This window comes from Leuciscus leuciscus, assembly GCF_965113295.1.
Source record: "Leuciscus leuciscus genome assembly, chromosome: 5".
NCBI lineage: Eukaryota > Metazoa > Chordata > Actinopteri > Cypriniformes > Leuciscidae > Leuciscus > Leuciscus leuciscus.
In genome coordinates, this window is record NC_138729.1 from 1,304,838 (window position 1) to 1,325,455 (window position 20,618).

The 20,618-nt window shown below is 41.2% G+C and overlaps 1 protein-coding gene across 4 annotated transcripts in view; it reads right to left on the reverse strand.

Moving 5' to 3' along the window:
• Positions 1–20,618, reverse strand: part of nup214 (nucleoporin 214) — an 82,823-nt gene that overhangs the window by 27,832 nt on the left and 34,373 nt on the right. For all 4 annotated transcript variants that reach the window (XM_082170496.1, XM_082170494.1, XM_082170495.1 and 1 more), the window contains exons 15-24: positions 20,354–20,434; positions 20,126–20,275; positions 19,465–19,623; positions 16,486–16,589; positions 14,942–15,124; positions 13,951–14,036; positions 11,398–11,481; positions 10,828–11,079; positions 10,163–10,324; positions 8,494–8,596 (exon numbers count right to left, since the gene is read on the reverse strand). In XM_082170496.1, coding sequence (XP_082026622.1) covers positions 8,494–8,596; positions 10,163–10,324; positions 10,828–11,079; positions 11,398–11,481; positions 13,951–14,036; positions 14,942–15,124; positions 16,486–16,589; positions 19,465–19,623; positions 20,126–20,275; positions 20,354–20,434 — 1,364 coding nt within the window. The remainder of the gene's footprint in view (positions 1–8,493; positions 8,597–10,162; positions 10,325–10,827; positions 11,080–11,397; positions 11,482–13,950; positions 14,037–14,941; positions 15,125–16,485; positions 16,590–19,464; positions 19,624–20,125; positions 20,276–20,353; positions 20,435–20,618) is intronic.

The window sequence follows — 20,618 nt, forward strand, 5'->3', positions numbered from 1 at the left end:
GGAAGACGCTCTCTCACTCACACTCACACACACACACACACACACACACACACACACACACACACACACACACACACACACACACACACACACACACACACACACACACACACACACACACACACACACACACACACACACACACACACACACACAATGAGTGACTATTTTAAGTAAAGGCATAACCTGATATTAGAGATGCACAATATATCGCTATCGGCTGATAAATGTTCATTTTTACTGTTATCGTTATCAGTCCAATAAGAAAATTAACTTGATATCGATAATTTATTTGCCATTGGAATGTAAAAATAATTGTAAAAGTGAAGGAATCTTTAAAGTCATTCATCTAGGAAGTGATGATGGGAAAGGAAAGATCTTGATGTTTTATTGATTTCTGCAGGTTTTAAAATAAAAGCAGTTGCTTATCGGCCAATATATCGGCTATCGGCTTCAAATATAGAGAATTATCGGTTATCGATTTCGGCCAATATATCGGCTATCGGCTTCAAATATAGAGAATTATCGGTTATCGATATCGGCCAATATATCGGCTATCGGCTTCAAATATAGAGAATTATCGGTTATCGATATCGGCCAATATATCGCCTTCAAATATAGAGAATTATCGGTTATCGATATCGGCCAATATATCGGCTATCGGCTTCAAATATAGAGAATTATCGGTTATCGATATCGGCCAATATATCGGCTTCAAATATAGAGAATTATCGGTTATTGATATCGGCCAAAATTCCCTACACAATATAGTATAACTATTTTACAACTGAAATAATGATGTGGTAATGCTTGAATTAAATGCAACTTAATTTCCATGAGTTTTTCATGAGTTTCAAGGCACATATTCATGAGCTAATGTTCTATGATAGTCAGTTTAAAGAAGAATAAAAACCCATGCTCATATTTATCATAGCATATCTCAACTAAACTTACTTTATTAATGACTGATAATGCTATTAGTTTTAATAATAAGTGTAAGCTGCGCCTGTGCCAGACGTCACGTGACTGAAGGCCGAAGGACAAGCGCTGTAACTCCTTTAACCAATATTATCAACTGAACATTTTGTGTGAAACAAATATCTGACTTTTCCAAGACTTTCTAGGTTTATTTATTTTTCCAAAAATGTGTGTGAGTGTGTTTTTGTGTGTGCACGTAAGTGTGTGTGTTACTGCGTTTGTAAGTGTGTGTGAGCAAGTGAGTGACTGAACGTAAGTGTGTGTGTGTGAGAGAGAGAGTGTGTGACTGGGAGTGTGTGCGTGCGTGCATGTAAGTGTGTGTGTGTGAGAGAGAGAGAGTGTGACTGTGGGAGTGTGTGCGTGCACGTAAGTGTGTGTGTGTAGTCGCTGTCTCGGGGCGAACAGCTCGAGCGTTAATAATACATGTGTCTGGGTTAAAGTTGCATGGGACACACTGTCTTGAGCATTCACACACAGATGAGGCGTCTCGCGTGTCTCTCTCTCTCTCACACACACACTCTCACACACACACACACGCAGGAAGTGATGTCAAATCATCATCACCACAAACTCTCACATCCTGCAGTGTCTCGTTGCACAACGGGAAACTCTACACACTGAAGACTCATAACTATAATAACTGGTAATACTGATAGTGAACTAGAATGTTAACAATAACTAGAACATTGACCATAACCACTACAACAATAATGTAAATGACATCTATAATCATAACTATAACATTCACTGACAACTATAACGATAACTATGATGTTAACGATGTTTAGGTTATAAACATAATTTACTTTTATTACTATAGCAATAATTCAGTGCATGCAATGCGTGATAAAAACAATAATGAATAATTAACTATAGTTATAATAAATGAAAACAACAACTATAACAACTATAATGATAATAGTGACCATAACAAACGCTCAACTGTAATAACTATAATGTTAACTGTGTAATGACAGTATAAAGGCCCGTACACACCGGGACGAATTTCGCGCGCGATATTCGCCGACGTTTAAAGGAGTCATGACCTGTAATTTTCACTTTTCCACGAGAAAAAAATGTATGTTATGATTGCCTAACGATTATACACTGGCCGGGAAGCCGATATTTAACCCCTTAAACCCTAAGCGTCCCGCCGGCGGGACGCCACCCCATGAAAAATATTCATAATCAAATTACTAAGCAACCACTGAATGGAACAACACAAAATAGGTATCATTTTAAAGCTTAGAATCTCAGCTTTTTAATGCATCTAATTACTTCGATCAACTTCTAATGATTGCAGAGTTATTCCACTAAATACGAGTGTACCCGCCGCAGGCGCCACCTAGCTGCAAAATTAATAATCATAATTTTTTTTCAAAAATATTACCTGGATCAACTTAAAATAGATGTCATTTGAAAGCTTAGAGTCTGAAATTTACAATGAATGTAGCCAATTTGATAAACTCCAATGTAGTGCTGAGTTATTTGCTGATAAATAGAAAAAAAATGTTTTCATAATTTATAAACTACTTTTTTGTACCACATACTGCAATATGTCAAAAACATCATACAGCTCAGATAGTCCTGTGTCATATGTCATTTGAAAGGTCTCAATGAGTAGAATACAACAAGCATAATTGTTCCAGGGTTTTTAATAAACTTGAGCAAGGTTTTTGTAAAATAACCCCTTAAGAGACCCATGTGTAAACCATATATGGATGCTGCATTTTAGACACATTTCCGCTTGTAACTTCATGAAACATGCTCCAATTGTGGAAAATGACACATCATTATTTACAGCAGATGCTTACAATTAAAAAGAGTCCAAACTCAACATAATCCATCACTCAGAACTAAAGATATTCCTCATGGAGTTCTAAACCACAAAAAATCCACTGATTCACGTAGCCTAGCAAGGTAGCTTAGACTTGGCCTTTTTACTCGTATCTTCATGAAACATTCGCCGATCATGAAAAATTATACATCGTTATTTACAGCAGGAGCTCACGATTACAAAGAGCCCAAACTTAATATATTCCATCAATCAGATCTAAAGATATTTCCTCATGGCGTTCTAAAACAAAAAATACCTCAGACGCGCCTATCCTAGTATATACTCATGAAGCACTCGCGTTTGGTTTTCACTTATAACTTCACAAAGCATGCACAGATCGTAGAAAAATGCACATCATTATTTTCAGCAGACTCTCACGATTAAAAAGAGCCCAAACTCAGCAAAATCCATCACTCAGATCTAAAGATATTCCTCGTGGGAGTTGTAACACACGAACCACCACCGGCGCGCATAGACCGTTTATTATAGATGTAGCACTTGTCGCGTTTTAACTCATAACTCAATGAAGCATGCATCAATTGTGGAAAATGGCACATCATTATTTACAGCAGATTGTTAAGATTAAAAAGAGCCCAAACTCGCCATAATCCATCACTCAGATCTAAATATATTCCTTATGGCGTTCTAACACAAAAAATTCCACAGGCGGATCTATGAAGTAGCAATAGCAGTGATGCGATGTTGTTTTGATGTGACGTTTCAGCTCATAACTCAATGAAACATGCATGGATTGTGAAAAATCACACATCTTTATTGACAGCAGATTCTCACGATTACAAAGAGCCCAAACACAACATAATCCATTGCTTTGATCACGAGATATTCCTCACGAAGTGATGCATACTTGGCTAAAAAACAAGTCTCTCATCCTCCCGGGGTGCAAAGTGTTTTCCAGTTTTCCCGGAACCATCCGTGCTCGATTTCAAACGTGGAATAACACAAAATATGTATCATATTAAAGCTTAGAATCTCAGCTTTTTAATGCATCCAACCACTTCGATCAACTCTGAACGAGTGCTGACTAGTCTCTCTCAACCGGAGTGTACCGCCCGCGGACGCCCCACAGGCGCCACCTAGCTGCGAAAATATTAATTATCATATTTTTCCAAAATATTGCCTTGATTCAAACAAAATTGGTGTCATTTGAAAGCTTAGAGTCTGAACTTTACAGTGAATGTAGCCAATTCGAAAAACTCCTAAGTACTGCTGAGTTATTTGTTGATAAATAGAATATTTTTTTTCATAATCTATAAAATAGTTTTTTGTACTATGTACTGCAATGTGTCAAAAACATCATACATCTCATGAAACATTCAAAAATCATTGAAAATTGCACTTAATTTTTTACAGCATATTAATACAATTCAAATGAGCCCAAAATTTACTTAATCTATTGCTTTTATGACAAGATTTTCTTCATGGTGAAACAATTTTAAAAATGCCCATGAGGGGGCGTCAAGGTCTCAACAAAAAGGCTATCTTGGTTCCAAATGCTATAACTTTTGATTGCTTTATCCAATCACCACAAAATTTTATCGAGATGCAGCTCATATGTAGAGGGACTTCCCCAAAAAAGAATTTTCCTTCTACCTTATTTCCTTCCTGAGTTATTCCATGTCAAATAAGAAAGATATGCATTATCATAATAAAAATTATATATATTTTTTGTCTTTTATCAGCAGTTTCTCGGCAGGAGAATGTCCAAATGTAATGTAATGTATATTTTCAAAAAATTTGAAAAGTGTTCTTTCAAACGATACCTACCTTTAGAATCTCCTTGCTATAGTTTTGAAGTTATGAGTCTTTAGTTTTGTGTATGTCACTAAGAAAACTCATTTTTTTTATTGCCTTCCAAATGTGTGAGGACTTAACAAAAAGGCTCCCTTTGTTCCAAGTGCTGTAACTTTGGATTACTTTATGCTATCATCATAAAATAATGATCCAGACGCAGACCACACATAGGGGAACATCACAAAAAAAGAATTATTTTGCTACCGTATTTCCTTCCGGAATTATTGCATTTCAAATAAGAAAGATATCTAAATTATTAAAAAATAATATTAATATTTTTGTCTTTTATCAGCATTTTCTCAGCATTAGATTGTCCAAAAGTAATAAAAATTTATATTTTCTAAAAATATAAAAAGTTTCCTAACAAATGATATCTACCTTTTGACTCTCCTCTCTATAGTTTTGAAGTTATGAGTCTTTACTTTTTTGTGTGTCACTCAGACAAAAAACTCCAAAAATGGCCTCAGTGTTTAAGGGGTTAAAAGTGAAGCGTTTGTTTACCCCTGGGTTCGTCAACCAGCCCACGTGCACGCGCACTCAAATACGTGATGTTAATTTCTGCGCCGACTTGACGTCAAGACGGCGCAGGATATACCATATATGGACACCGCAGACCCCTCTCCCCCTCATATTCAGTCGAGCGCCGGGATTCCGATTCGAAGTACGCACTCGACCGTGAAAGATGCAGAAACGTGGTGCACACGTGGTGCACATGTGGTGTACATGTGAGTTTCTCTGTTGTTGACTGCCAGAATCAACATGGAAATGTTTTTTCTCTCCCAAGAACGGACCAAGCTATCAGGGACCAGTGGGTTAAATTCATTTATAATGATGCGGTTCCTACAACCCTTCCCACTGGCTTAGGTGTCTGTGCTAAACATTTTACAAAAATTGCGTTGCAATGATAAGATCTTTATTCACGCGATCAACAGACTGTCTGTCATCTGCTCAGTCAGTGCTCATCATGCTGCAACCTTTCATGTGATGGAATAGATTTAAATATAATGCTTTAAACGATACTTTTCACGATTTGTTAATCTCGATAGCTGTAATAGTAAAAACGTAGTAAAAGTTTTCGAGAGAGTTCATATAATACTATTAGCTATTTCATATGCAAGCATGTCAGCCAATCACAGCAGTGGGCGTTTGCACTGCAGTCTCACAGCAGACACGCCCCTTAAAACAGAGCGTTCAAATCTGAGGCTGAAATCAGGCTTGGAAAAATGGCTTTTATTTACAAATGATGACCATTTTTTATGTAAAAATCATACTAACATTATAAGGGCACCCCAGGCAACATTATAAAATAATAAAACAATCCAGTTCATGACTCCTTTAACGCCTCGTGACTAAACAAAGGGCGCCAATGTGAGTGTGCACACCGACGCGAAAAACGGCACGCGTAAAAGCGTAATTTTTTTTTAAACGCCTCGGGTTCGTTTTTTTGGTTTGACGCGCCGCGTCAAAAACTATCCGACCAATGAGATTGGCGCTTTTGCTCACGTGTCTGGAGCTTCTGAAGTTACAGTAAAACACAACTTGGGGGCGCTCAAACACCAAACGGTCTTGCCGAGCACACATACGTAACAGCGAAGAAGATATACGCCAAGTAGCGTCTACACTGCCCATAGACAGACACTGCCGGGAAGAAATTACGAGGAAGATGCAAGGCAAGATGAATGTAGAGCTGCTGGTCTCGTTGGTGTCGGAATAAAGAACTATATGACAAACGCGACAGCGACTACAAAAATCTTGTTAAAAGAGAACTGTTATGGAGTGGTATTGCAGAGTATATACTGTTATGGAGTGGTATTGCAGAGTATAGACTGTTATGGAGTGGTATTGCAGAGTATAGACTGTTATGGAGTGGTATTGCAGAGTATAGACTGTTATGGAGTGGTATTGCAGAGTATAGACTGTTATGGAGTGGTATTGCAGAGTATAGACTGTTATGGAGAGGTATTGTATTTCTGTTTTACATTAAGCGCCATCTAATGTCAGGGAATGCATTTGCATGTTCACTCGGCTCATCGTCAGCGGAAATCGCTTGGGTGAGAACACAAAAAACGCGTTGAAAAACGCTGGCGAATAACGCGCGCCGATATTCGTCCCGGTGTGTACGGGCCTTAATGTTAAAGTTTCATGATAATGATAACATTGCTATAATAACTACAATTTAAACTTATAACAAATGTTAAATATGAATGATAACGTTACAATAATGATTTGTAAAACGATAACTATAATATCTTGGACAGTGACAACTTTAATAATAACTAACGTAAATAACTAATGACAACGACAATAACAAACACTGATCCCTGTAGTGTTAATGATAATAAATAACAATTACTATAACATTAATAACTCACAACTATGCTATTATAACTACAACATTTACAATATTGATAACTAACGTTAACAAATAACAACTATAATGTTAATGAATAACGATAACTATAAGTATAATACAAATGTACAACAATATCACCTATTAATAAGTAATGATAACTATAACATTAGCGATAATGTAAAAGATTACTATAATAATAACTATAACTACGTTAATGATAACTATTACTATAATAATAACTATAACATTAATGAAAATAACTATTCGTTAAATATGACAATAGTTTACGATAACGATTATTATAACGATAACTTATAACACTATCTATATTATATATAAGTGATTAAATGATTTATAGTTCATGGATCCTTAACGCATCCTCATTGCACAGATCAGCGACCTGTCAATCATCTCAGCAGCGTATGATTCATATGCAGTGACGACAGATTAATAACGTCAACACACTGTAATTGAACCCCATGGGAGGAACACTAAACACTGATGTGTGTGTGTGACTGTTGTTCATCAGATGAGAGTGTGTGATCGCAGTCTGAACACACACACGCCTGAGGGAAGATGAGCTCATGTGAAAGGTTAAAACAGGACAGCGTACACACACACACAGCCCATAATAAACACACACACACACACCCCATAATAAACACACACACACCCCATAATAAACACACACAGACTGACCCTGACCTCATTTCAGAGTATTTCACAGTGCGAGTAGATTCATAGAACACACACACACACACACTTGAATAGCTGTATTTGGTCCCCCTGCATTGAAAATCCATCTTTTAATGTTGTTTATGTGTCTATGTGGTGTTTTTAATCTGCTTTAAGACAAACCATGTGTAAGTTCATAAGTCGACACCATTGCTGAGTATTTCCTCCTTAAAACTGCAGTGAACCAAAGAAATGAAATCGCTGGTGTTTCTGACGTCACAAACTACCTTGTAACCAATCAGATCAACGTGTGATCGTCAACCAGTGGATCTCTGAGCTGAGTGAGTGAGTGAGTGGAGGCGGGGCTCATTTGCATATTCATAGAGCCGTGAATACTAAATGAGGCAAGGGTGTCGAGTTACAGTCAAGATATTTTAAGGCATTTTTTCAAGGAAAAAACATTTAAATATGTGATTTTTGGTGATCAAAGATGAGTTTCAAGGGATAAAATCAACATTTCAGGAGATTTTATTGGGGAGTGAAAATAAAAATAGCTGAAAAAAAAAAAAAGAAAAAAAAAAAGATATATATATATATATATACTTTACTCCTTTATTGAGTCCTTGTAAGAATTAAAAAAAACATTTTTTGAATATTTTTATAAAACTAGAATTATAATGCTAATATTTCTGACTTTCTTCATTTTTAATTGTTGAACCATCAAACTTTTATTTTGACGGGTTGCTGGCCATCATTATGCATTCTCAATCTGTTGTGAAGCGGAGCGTTTTATTCAGTGTGAAGACAGTAAAACTGCCCCATAATCCCCCTCTCTCACCTGATGACGGTGGACACAGGTGTGTGTGGACCCTTATCCTTCAGCTCCTGTACGTTCACCACCTGAGGAACCGTCTTCAGTGTGGACTCGGTCAAACACGCTCCTACAAACCACACGACAGACACACACACACATCAAAATCAGTCAGAAATAACTTAATTCATCAGTTATTATATAACGCTTGTGTCACGCAATGTCAATAATGCAATACATGTAGTGTCTCAGATGATTATGATAACGTCAGCTCAAACTCTCTCTGGTGCTTTACTAAACCCTCTAAAACAGATTTTATAGAGAGAATCATGAATATTCACACTTATGGTCTTCGAGAAGTGCAAAAGGCTTCAAAAGTTGCAAAAAGGTGATTATAATGTGTAATTAATCTATTAAAACAAAAACCTAATCTATATGATATTTCTATAATACTTTACAAAACTTTTTTCTACACGACTGCTCAGAAGTTGTGAATAATAATGTTTTTTGAAAGTCTCTTCTGCTCACCAAGGCGGCGTTTATTTGATAAAAAAATACTGTAAAAATTGTGAAATATTATTACAATGTAAATCCATCTATTTTCTATGTGAATATATAGTAAAGTGTAATTTATTCCTGTGATCAAAGCTGAATTTACAGCATCATTACTCCAGTCTTCAGTGTCACATGATCCTTCACAAATCACTCTAATATGATGCTCATTTATGATTATTATCAGTGTTGAAAACAGTGCTGCTTCATATTTATATTTCCATGATTCTTTGATGAATAGAAAGTTAAAAACAACAGCATTTATTTTATAGAAATCTTTTGTAACATTATAAATGTCTGTAGTCACTTTAGATAAATTTAACGCATCCTTAAATTCTGAAAACATTAAATCTTTTGAGGTGTAGTGTGTATTATAACAATAAATTGAGAGAAAACTAATGTTTTTGCAGTTCAGACAGTCTGTGGTGTCTGTCGCCCCCTAGTGTAAAGACACACACTTACACTGATGAACACACATCTGATTATAAAAACCTGATAATAGGGATGTAATAATATATTGTCACAATAATATAATAATAATATTGTGTTTGCAATACAAAAATGCAACAATATGTATTGTGTATAGTTCACCCAAAATAAAAATTTACTGAGTGAGAAAAAAAAAAAAGTTGAGTTTTAGTGTCAGAACTACATTAAAATACTATAAATAATGTTGAATATAATGTATAATAATGCAATGGAGGAATATTTGTGGGTCCTGATAATGCCAAATGTCTGATGTTACCAGTAAAAAGTGTCCTACATTATTTTAAATATATCTAGTCAGTGAAAGAGTGCAAACATATTCATCTACAATAATTCAGTATTTTCAGCTTCAGAATCATGAATATTGTTATTCTGGTGTCTCTATTGTCCTGTGCTTTGAGTTATCAGCACTAAGACCAAAGCCTGTTCATTTACACACACAGTGTATCACCAAATTTAGCATTGAAATCAACTGTACATTTTTTGTAACCTTTTATCATGTGTCTTGGAGTATGGCAATAATACCGTATCGTGAGTTCAGTATCGTGATATGTATCGAATCGTGAGAGCATCGCTACACCCATACCCGATAATACTAAAGAGCAGATCTAAATATTTGATTTCTTTGGTAAACGTGTGAAGGCCGGTGTGTGTGTACCTGGTTTCTGGCTGGTCATGTGTCTACTGAGGGCGGCTCTTCCAGCAGCCTGAGGGGCGGGGACTGTGGTGGGCGTGGCCCTCTCTGTGGGCGGGGCTCCGTGCTTCACTGTTTTTGTGGCTAGCGCTGTGCTGTCGGCACTGTCCATGTTTATCTTCGGAGCTGCAACACATTCAAGAGACATTCAGTCAAACCAAAGATTATTCAGACACCAGAGATCACTTACTAGTGTGTGCAGGACACTATAGTTCATTATGTAAGTGAGGAGAGCAAAATATTATACCACAAAAATTCTTCATGCAGTGATTACCAGTAAAATTTATAAAAATGTGGGATTAAAAATGATTGGGACACTTTGAGCTCATCATGTTTTGCTGAAGTGTTTTGTCTTTAATTGCTAATGCTCTTTTTACACACAGACTGAACAAAATGAAGCATTGCTTGGTGATTGGTTGAGCTAAACTGGTATTATCTAATTGTGTAGTTAAATTTAACAGCTGACAGATATTCAACATAATTCATGTGTGAGACAGTCTAACAGAAGGGCGGACAAAACCAGTCAAATATCAACTGAGTTCTGCTTATATTTTATTACCATTTTCTAAACTATAGCGAACAAACTGTGATAATGTGAGAAATGTTGAAGGTTTATGATTGAGTCTCACCGGCGCTGATGATCGGGACTCTGCTGAAGGGACTGGGACTGAAGCCTGGCTGTATGGAGGGCGTTCGGACCACGGTCGGGTGTCTCGGGACGCTGGGCATCAGAACCGGCATCAGAACCGGCTCGTCCCCGTCCTCGGCCAGCGCCAGCGAGTCCTCGGGCTCCAGGACCTGAGACAGAGACGAGCTCGAGCTCACCTCATCCAGATCCTCGTAGAACTGAGGACACAGGAACGCGGACCGAGACAGGTTGGCTGAGGAACGAGAGACACGGAGACATCTTGGATCAAGATGATTATCAACCCTAATTATCAGTACCTGAGATTATCATTGTCATATGTGTATGTTGGTGTTGTTGCTGCTGCTTTCTAAAATACAATCATCACGGATAGGACAGAAACTCGAATTAACATGGAAAAGACGCTATTTATCGCACGTCTAGGCGAATCTAATTATGAATCATTTACTGGCCTTTTAAAACAAGTTCTCCAGTTCTGGAATCTGATTACATAATCTAGATGACATGCATACAAGACACATGCAGACTTCAGGAAAACACACGCGTGACGTACCTGGAGCCGTGGATCGAACCGGTGGAGTCTGTCTCTTCGACAAGAAGTTCCTCAGCTGAGACTGCTTGGCTGGGGTCATTTTAGCTGCGCACACACACACACACACACACACACACACACACACACACACACACAGATTAACATCTCACCGCAGCTCATCTGTGCAGAAGCATCATGATTGCTTCTGCACAGGTATACATAGATGTAGGCACAAACATGTATGCACAGATGACATTGGCATGGATCGTTCAGATTGACGTGTTAAGCAGTGTTTCCACCACAGGAACGAGGGACTCTGGGCTGGTACTCGTGTGTTTCCACCGCAGGAACGAGGGACTCTGGGCTGGTACTCGTGTGTTTCCACCGCAGGAACGAGGGACTCTGGGCTGGTACTCGTGTGTTTCCACCGCAGGAACGAGGGACTCTGGGCTGGTACTCGTGTGTTTCCACCGCAGGAACGAGGGACTCTGGGCTGGTACTCGTGTGTTTCCACCGCAGGAACGAGGGACTCTGGGCTGGTACTCGTGTGTTTCCACCGCAGGAACGAGGGACTCTGGGCTGGTACTCGTGTGTTTCCACCGCAGGAACGAGGGACTCTGGGCTGGTACTCGTGTGTTTCCACCGCAGGAACGAGGGACTCTGGGCTGGTACTCGTGTGTTTCCACCGCAGGAACGAGGGACTCTGGGCTGGTACTCGTGTGTTTCCACCGCAGGAACGAGGGACTCTGGGCTGGTACTCGTGTGTTTCCACCGCAGGAACGAGGGACTCTGGGCTGGTACTCGTGTGTTTCCACCGCAGGAACGAGGGACTCTGGGCTGGTACTCGTGTGTTTCCACCGCAGGAACGAGGGACTCTGGGCTGGTACTCGTGTGTTTCCACCGCAGGAACGAGGGACTCTGGGCTGGTACTCGTGTGTTTCCACCGCAGCAACGAGGGACTCTGGGCTGGTACTCGTGTGTTTCCACCGCAGGAACGAGGGACTCTGGGCTGGTACTCGTGTGTTTCCACCGCAGGAACGAGGGACTCTGGGCTGGTACTCGTGTGTTTCCACCGCAGGAATCAGGATCTAAATGTAAATATAAATTAAGGGGCTTTCGCACCGTAGGAACTTTTTCATAGTTCCTAGAAACTATTGTCGGAAGTTCCTGGATTTTGGCGCGTTCGCACCGCAGGAACTAGGAACGATTTTAGTTCTAGGAACTCCTTTTGGAGGAACTAAAGGGGCTTTCGCACCAGTTAAGTCTAGGATCTTAGTTCTAGGAACGAGCCACCAGGATGTTTCCCAGAGGACTAATGGTTCCCTTAGGAACGTTTCCTGGTTGCGTTCGCAGCGCCGGTAGGAACTCTGAAGTGACGAAAGACACACTTGTTGAGACTTTTATTTTGACGGTGCTGAGAACACAGTCCTCGTATTCTCCGTGTTCATTAGTGTACGATCTGTCTAACAGTCTAATGCGTTATTATATAGAACTGTTATACACTGACAGTGATGAAGAGTTATTAGCGTGTGTGTGTGTGTGTGATGTCCAGTGTTGCTGAGCAGAAACACAATCATGTTTCTCTTGTTCTCCTCAGAGTTGTGTTGGGTTTTCTCCTCAGTGTAAAGATAAAGGTTGAGAGGTTCATCTATCTCTGTTTTACATGTTCGTAGAGTTAGTTTCTGGAGTAAATATATAGGCTATAATCTGTGTGTTTACACAGCCTTTATTATAATGGCGTGTGCTGGTGTTTCACGTGCGTTCGGCCAATCAGAGAACACTAACGTCACTGTAGTTCCTATAGTGCTGGTTTAGGCAGACTCTGAAGGAGGAGATCGAGTAAGCGAGTGTTCCTGCATTTACAGTAGACATGGCATTTTCCTTCAGGCCAGTCCTTTAATCATAATTTAAAAAATCTGTTTGAATGTCCGCTGTGATATCTTGTCCTTTCAACAGTTCAGGGGTTTTCCGTGCCCTAGTCATCTGTCAGTCAGTCTTCCTTCTCTGTGATCACACGTTTGAGTCCTTTCAATATAAAAGTCTCCTCTACTGACTCAGTCATAAAGAGTCTTTGCCGCCATCTAATGGAGAAATAATGTGTAACTTCTGTTGCTGTTTATGGTCAGGGACAATTTTTTCCAGCGGAAGGAAAGCTTTTAGTGATTTTACTTCATGAAAGTTGCATAGATACATATTTTTCAGCTTTAATATTTTGTGTGGTAACCGTTTTATTAAAGCAATAAGGTACGAGAGGCTAGCGCTGCATCGTGAACAAGTGTCTGACTCGCTTCGTGTCGTGCCTAACAACGCCCTTCAGCCGTGACTTATTCACCACACAGCCTCTCTTCCTTATTGCTTACATATTCGGAGGATGAAATCCAGTGGGAACTGTAAAGTAGCGCTCAGTCCTGCGTCACCGGGCTAATTAGCCTATAATCTACACGGTGCTTTAGATCACGGGGGAAACGAAGACAGCAACAGGTCTGGGGGGAAAAAGGTCCTGGGACAAATTGTTCCGGGTAATTTGGGTGGAAACACGGCTTGACATCATCTCACCAACCCTGCGACTCTTACATGGTGATTTGTCTTGAGTTCTGGGTGTAGTTTCCAGACTGGCCTTCAGAAGAGCATCCTTCAGACTCTCCAGCTCGCGGTCCAGACTGCACAACACACACAAGCACATCAATCCTGACGCTTCGTCCATGACACAAACACACAGCGCTTTACAGCGACACTCTCTCAATATCCTCATGCTTCACTTATCATTGATACATTTGTAATAAATTGATTAAACAAATATCATTAAACTAGTGGTTTTAGTGGTTCAAATCAAGGTTTCATGTGCATTAGTTCTTAGAATATGGTAAACAGCAGTGCGACAATGTATATTATGATCCCTGCATGTTGAAGTTTATTCTAAATAGTTATATCGCACAACCCTACTGTACATCTGACCATTCTAACAGCATCCTGTGGTGGTACCGTAGTACAGTGACATCAACGCACTGCACAAAATGCTTCTCTTACTCAGTATTTTTGTCTTGTTTCCAGTCCAAACATCGAAAAGCTCTTAAATCAAGATGCATTTACTAGATGAGTAAAATGTCATACGATATTATGTCTTGTTTTCTGGGGAAATAAATAAAAATTAAGTGAGTTTCTGCTTAAAACAAGCAAAATGATGGGTTAAGAAAAATAATATTGTTTCTGTTTGAATTAAGAATATTTTACTTTCCCCATTGGCAGATAATTTTGCTTGTTTTAAGCAGAAACTCACTTAATTTTATTTATTTCCCCAGAAAACAAGACATAATATCGTATGACATTTTACTCATCTAGTAAATGCATCTTGATTTAAGAGCTTTTCGATGTTTGGACTGGAAACAAGACAAAAATACTGAGTAAGAGAAGCATTTTTGCAGTGTGCCAACAGTGTGTGTTCACCTCTGTTCTGAGGGTGTGTGTTGTGTACGGTGTGTGATGATGCAGGTGTGTGTTCACCTCTGTTCTGAGGGTGTGTGTTGTGTACGGTGTGTGATGTGTGATGATGCAGGTGTGTGTTCACCTCTGTTCTGAGGGTGTGGAGGGCGTTCGGCTGGCGAAGCTCCACGCTGATGTTCCTCTGTAGAGTCTGAGCTTGTGCAGGTCACCTGACAGACGGTCCAGAACCGTCTTCTGCTGGTTGATGATGTCCAGGTTATTGGCCAGCGCTGCAAACAGAGCCTCTCTCTCGGGGACGATCATGTGCCTGCGGGAGAAATCACGAGCGGTGTTCACATCCAAAGCTGCGGGGTATCGCATAAAACAACTGTGAATAAAGCAGCGTTAATATCTCGTGTGTTCAAGAGAACAGAACCATCACTTCCTGTGAAACTGGTGCAGAATATCAGTGATAAAACTGACACATACGTTGCTTTAATGTGGCTGTTTACCCTCATCATAAACGAGTGTGTCTCAGAGCGTCAGACGAAACACAGTAAACGCTGTCGTGTTCTCTAGCGTTCGGATGCTTGATGTGTGTGAGACGCTTCTGGAGGGAATTACACCAAACCATTCTGATCACACACTTCGACTCCGGCGTTTCAGAAACACCAAACCAACATTAGAGACGCTGCGATGCCATTGGTCCGCTGGTTACCCATTATCCAATCACAGCTGACGCTGAGGCATCAAGGGATTTATTCAGTAAATGTGTCTCCAGCATCAGCATGTCTTATTGGATAAAAAAAACAAAAAAAGTGCTAGGACTGTCAAAATGGCTGAAAAGCTACATCCGAATTAATTTCTTAAATATTAGCAAAATTCGAATTCTAAAGGCAATGCTTAATGTTAAAGGGAAAGGTGCTGTCTCGTCTCCTGTGTCCACAAGAGGGCGCAAGCGAGCGCAATGAGCAAATATAAATCAGATCAAGATAAAATCTAACATATCATTTCCTTAATATACATGCAAGGAAAATTAGGTTACAATAGTGTGTTAAACCATGTTTGTGCATCAGTAACCCGAGAAAACACACAGCGTAATGAACTACATGAACACACAACAGCAAACTGACATTCAGAAACACTCACTTCTACATCTACATCTACATATAGATCATCACACACACCAGACGCTCTTGATCTGAGCGAGTGCGGAGCGCTTTCTGTTGACAGTGTTTCCAGCTGATGAAACACACACACACACACACACACACACACACACACTCAGCTCTGACCGATGTGCAGTTTTGGTCAAGTATGTCGTAGCACGACAGCAGGCATTTCGTCAGCAGGCCTTTTCCCGCCATTTTTCAAAAATTAGCAATGCAGCTGCACCTGCGGTTCTGGATAAGCTAACAAAAACACACCGCGTCAGTTACGTCATCTTCATCATCAACATGTCTTGCGCGACTCTCAACACACCAAAGGCACGGTTTTTGCATTCAAATGTTCTTTTTTTTTTTGGGACAAATATTCGAAATTCTAATTTTGATTCGACAGCCCTAATGAACACATAAATTTAAGAATTTACGCACAAGTCGCTGTTTCCATCCAGCGTTCTTAAATGTGATATCCCAAAATAGATGTTTGGATTCTCTCTCAGGAAACACATTAACCCCATCCGCTCACCTCTGCTTCTTCTTCTGCTCCAGGTGCATCTCCCACTCCACGTCTAAAACACCGTTCACGTCCTCCATGGCGAACTTCACGTACTGGTACAAGCGGCGGATCTCCTGTGACAAAAACACACTTTCAGCACACGCTAATCACAAGACGATCTCTAGAGCTGGGACATCACGCATCGCGATTCGTGGATTTCTGAGCTAAGTTTGTAACAGCAGATGGCGCTCTAGGCTAGTTTATAACAGCAGACGGTGCTCTAGGCTAGTTTTTGACAGCAGATGGCGCTCTAGGCTAGTTTATAACAGCAGACGGCGCTCTAGGCTAGTTTTTGACAGCAGATGGCGCTCTAGGCTAGTTTATAACAACAGACGGCGCTCTAGGCTAGTTTGTAACAGCAGATGGCGCTATAGGCTAGTTTGTAACAGCAGACGGCGCTCTAGGCTAGTTTATAACAGCAGACGGCGCTCTAGGCTAGTTTATAACAACAGACGGCGCTCTAGGCTAGTTTGTAACAGCAGATGGCGCTCTAGGCTAGTTTATAACAGCAGATGGCGCTCTAGGCTAGTTTTTGACAGCAGATGGCGCTCTAGGCTAGTTTATAACAACAGACGGCGCTCTAGGCTAGTTTATAACAGCAGATGGCGCTCTAGGCTAGTTTTTGACAGCAGATGGCGCTCTAGGCTAGTTTATAACAACAGACGGAGCTCTAGGCTAGTTTATAACAGCAGATGGCGCTATAGGCTAGTTTATAACAGCAGACGGCGCTATAGGCTAGTTTATCGCTCTAGGCTAGTTTGTAACAGCAGACGGCGCTATAGGCTAGTTTATAACAGCAGATGGCGCTCTAGGCTAGTTTGTAACAGCAGACGGCGCTCTAGGCTAGTTTATAACAGCAGACGGCGCTCTAGGCTAGTTTGTAACAGCAGACGGAGCTCTAGGCTAGTTTGTAACAGCAGACGGAGCTCTAGGCTAGTTTGTAACAGCAGACGGAGCTCTAGGCTAGTTTGTAACAGCAGACGGCGCTCTAGGCTAGTTTATAACAACAGACGGCGCTCTAGGCTAGTTTTTGACAGCAGATGGCGCTCTAGGCTAGTTTATAACAACAGACGGCGCTCTAGGCTAGTTTTTGACAGCAGATGGCGCTCTAGGCTAGTTTATAACAACAGACGGAGCTCTAGGCTAGTTTATAACAGCAGATGGCGCTATAGGCTAGTTTATAACAGCAGACGGCGCTATAGGCTAGTTTATCGCTCTAGGCTAGTTTGTAACAGCAGACGGCGCTATAGGCTAGTTTATAACAGCAGATGGCGCTCTAGGCTAGTTTGTAACAGCAGACGGCGCTCTAGGCTAGTTTATAACAGCAGACGGCGCTCTAGGCTAGTTTGTAACAGCAGACGGAGCTCTAGGCTAGTTTGTAACAGCAGACGGAGCTCTAGGCTAGTTTGTAACAGCAGACGGCGCTCTAGGCTAGTTTATAACAGCAGACGGCGCTCTAGGCTAGTTTATAACAGCAGATGGCGCTCTAGGCTAGTTTGTAACAGCAGACGGCGCTCTAGGCTAGTTTATAACAGCAGACGGCGCTCTAGGCTAGTTTGTAACAGCAGACGGAGCTCTAGGCTAGTTTGTAACAGCAGACGGAGCTCTAGGCTAGTTTGTAACAGCAGACGGAGCTCTAGGCTAGTTTATAACAGCAGACGGCGCTCTAGACTAGTTTTTGACAGCAGACGGCGCTCTAGGCTAGTTTATAACAGCAGACGGCGCTCTAGGCTAGTTTATAACAGCAGACGGCGCTCTAGGCTAGTTTATAACAGCAGACGGCGCTCTAGGCTAGTTTATAACAGCAGACGGCGCTCTAGGCTAGTTTTTGACAGCAGACGGCGCTATAGGCTAGTTTATAATAGCAGATGGCGCTCTAGGCTAGTTTATAACAGCAGATGGCGCTCTAGGCTAGTTTATAACAGCAGATGGCGCTCTAGGCTAGTTTATAACAGCAGATGGCGCTCTAGGCTAGTTTGTAACAGCAGACGGCGCTCTAGGCTAGTTTATAACAGCAGACGGCGCTCTAGGCTAGTTTGTAACAGCAGACGGCGCTCTAGGCTAGTTTGTAACAGCAGACGGAGCTCTAGCAGACGGAGCTCTAGGCTAGTTTGTAACAGCAGACGGAGCTCTAGGCTAGTTTTTGACAGCAGACGGCGCTCTAGGCTAGTTTATAACAGCAGACGGCGCTCTAGGCTAGTTTTTGACAGCAGACGGCGCTCTAGGCTAGTTTATAACAGCAGACGGCGCTCTAGGCTAGTTTATAACAGCAGACGGCGCTCTAGGCTAGTTTATAACAGCAGACGGCGCTCTAGGCTAGTTTATAACAGCAGACGGCGCTCTAGGCTAGTTTATAACAGCAGACGGCGCTCTAGGCTAGTTTGTAACAGCAGACGGAGCTCTAGGCTAGTTTATAACAGCAGACGGCGCTCTAGGCTAGTTTGTAACAGCAGACGGAGCTCTAGGCTAGTTTGTAACAGCAGACGGAGCTCTAGGCTAGTTTATAACAGCAGACGGAGCTCTAGGCTAGTTTATAACAGCAGACGGCGCTCTAGGCTAGTTTTTGACAGCAGACGGCGCTCTAGGCTAGTTTATAACAGCAGACGGCGCTCTAGGCTAGTTTATAACAGCAGACGGCGCTCTAGGCTAGTTTATAACAGCAGACGGCGCTCTAGGCTAGTTTATAACAGCAGACGGCGCTCTAGGCTAGTTTTTGACAGCAGACGGCGCTATAGGCTAGTTTATAATAGCAGATGGCGCTCTAGGCTAGTTTTTGACAGCAGATGGCGCTCTAGGCTAGTTTTTGACAGCAGATGGCGCTCTAGGCTAGTTTTTAACAGCAGATGGCGCTCTAGGCTAGTTTTTAACTTAGCTCAGAATCGATTCGAGAGAGAATCGCGATGCTTTCGTTCCTCAAACGTGTGTGTGTGTGTGTGTGTGAGAAGAGACCTTGAGCTGCTCCTCTCGCCGCGGGTCCAGGGGTTTCTTGTAGAGAAGCTGGAGATAGTCTTTGTCTCGGTTGAGTTCGCTTTGAGCTCGCGCCTCCTCGGCTCCAGCGAAACCCTCCAGCAAGCTAGTCTTTAGCGCGCTAATGTCCCCGTGAAGAGACTGCGTACAACAGATCAACACAGTTATCACACAACACACAATCTACAGTTCATCATCATCCACCTTATTCCTGCGCCCCATGATGCTTTGCACGAATTATGGGTGTAACTTTCGTTAAGCTGTAAACAATCAGTGAAAGACGCAATAATAATAAAAAATAAAAAAAGTAACATATGTTGCCTTAACCAAACATGTTCATTAACTTCAGCATTACTTGATACCATTTTAAAGTGATTTCCGTCATTATGACAGATTGTAAATTGTATTTGCCTGTGAAAACAAACCTGGAAAGACGCGGATTTGAGGAGAAAAACGAGATTCTTCGAGCATAAATCAAGACTAAGAAAAATGTGACTTAAAAAAATTAAATAATAATAATAATAAAATTAATTCTCCTGTTTGTGGTCCGAAAAAGAAAGCAGGGCATCAGAACAACGCCAGGGTGAGTAAATGATGTAATTGTGATTTTAGGGTGCGCTGTCCCTTTAAGTGTGTGTTGTACCTCCGTGGTTTCTTTGATCTCCAGTGTGAAGGCGTGGAAGTTCTCCGAGTCTTTCCTCAGGTCTTTCATGTCGTCTGTGCTTCCCACCCGGAAATCAGCATTCCTGCAGCGGCTCTTCAGATCGTCCAGCTCCTTCTGAAAGTGAGCGATCTGAGCAGAGAACAGGGCAGCGTCAACACGACCGGCCAATCAGGCTTGAGCATGTGAACATGTGATGACTGACTCTACCTCCTCCATTATTCCGGTCATGACGGGGTCCGACTCCTTCTTCTGCTGAAGCTGTTTCTCCAGGGCTTTCACAGACACGACCTGCCATGCAAACACACACCGGTCAGATCAGTCTACATGACGATACAAGATCCTGAGCCAATTAAATGTCTCCACAATCTTCTTTCACAGACAGATGTTAGTGTCGGGCTGCAGAGCTCATTCTGTGGCTGGTGTTTGATTATCATCTCTATATCACGGTTCTGCTCGCATGGCACTGATGTTC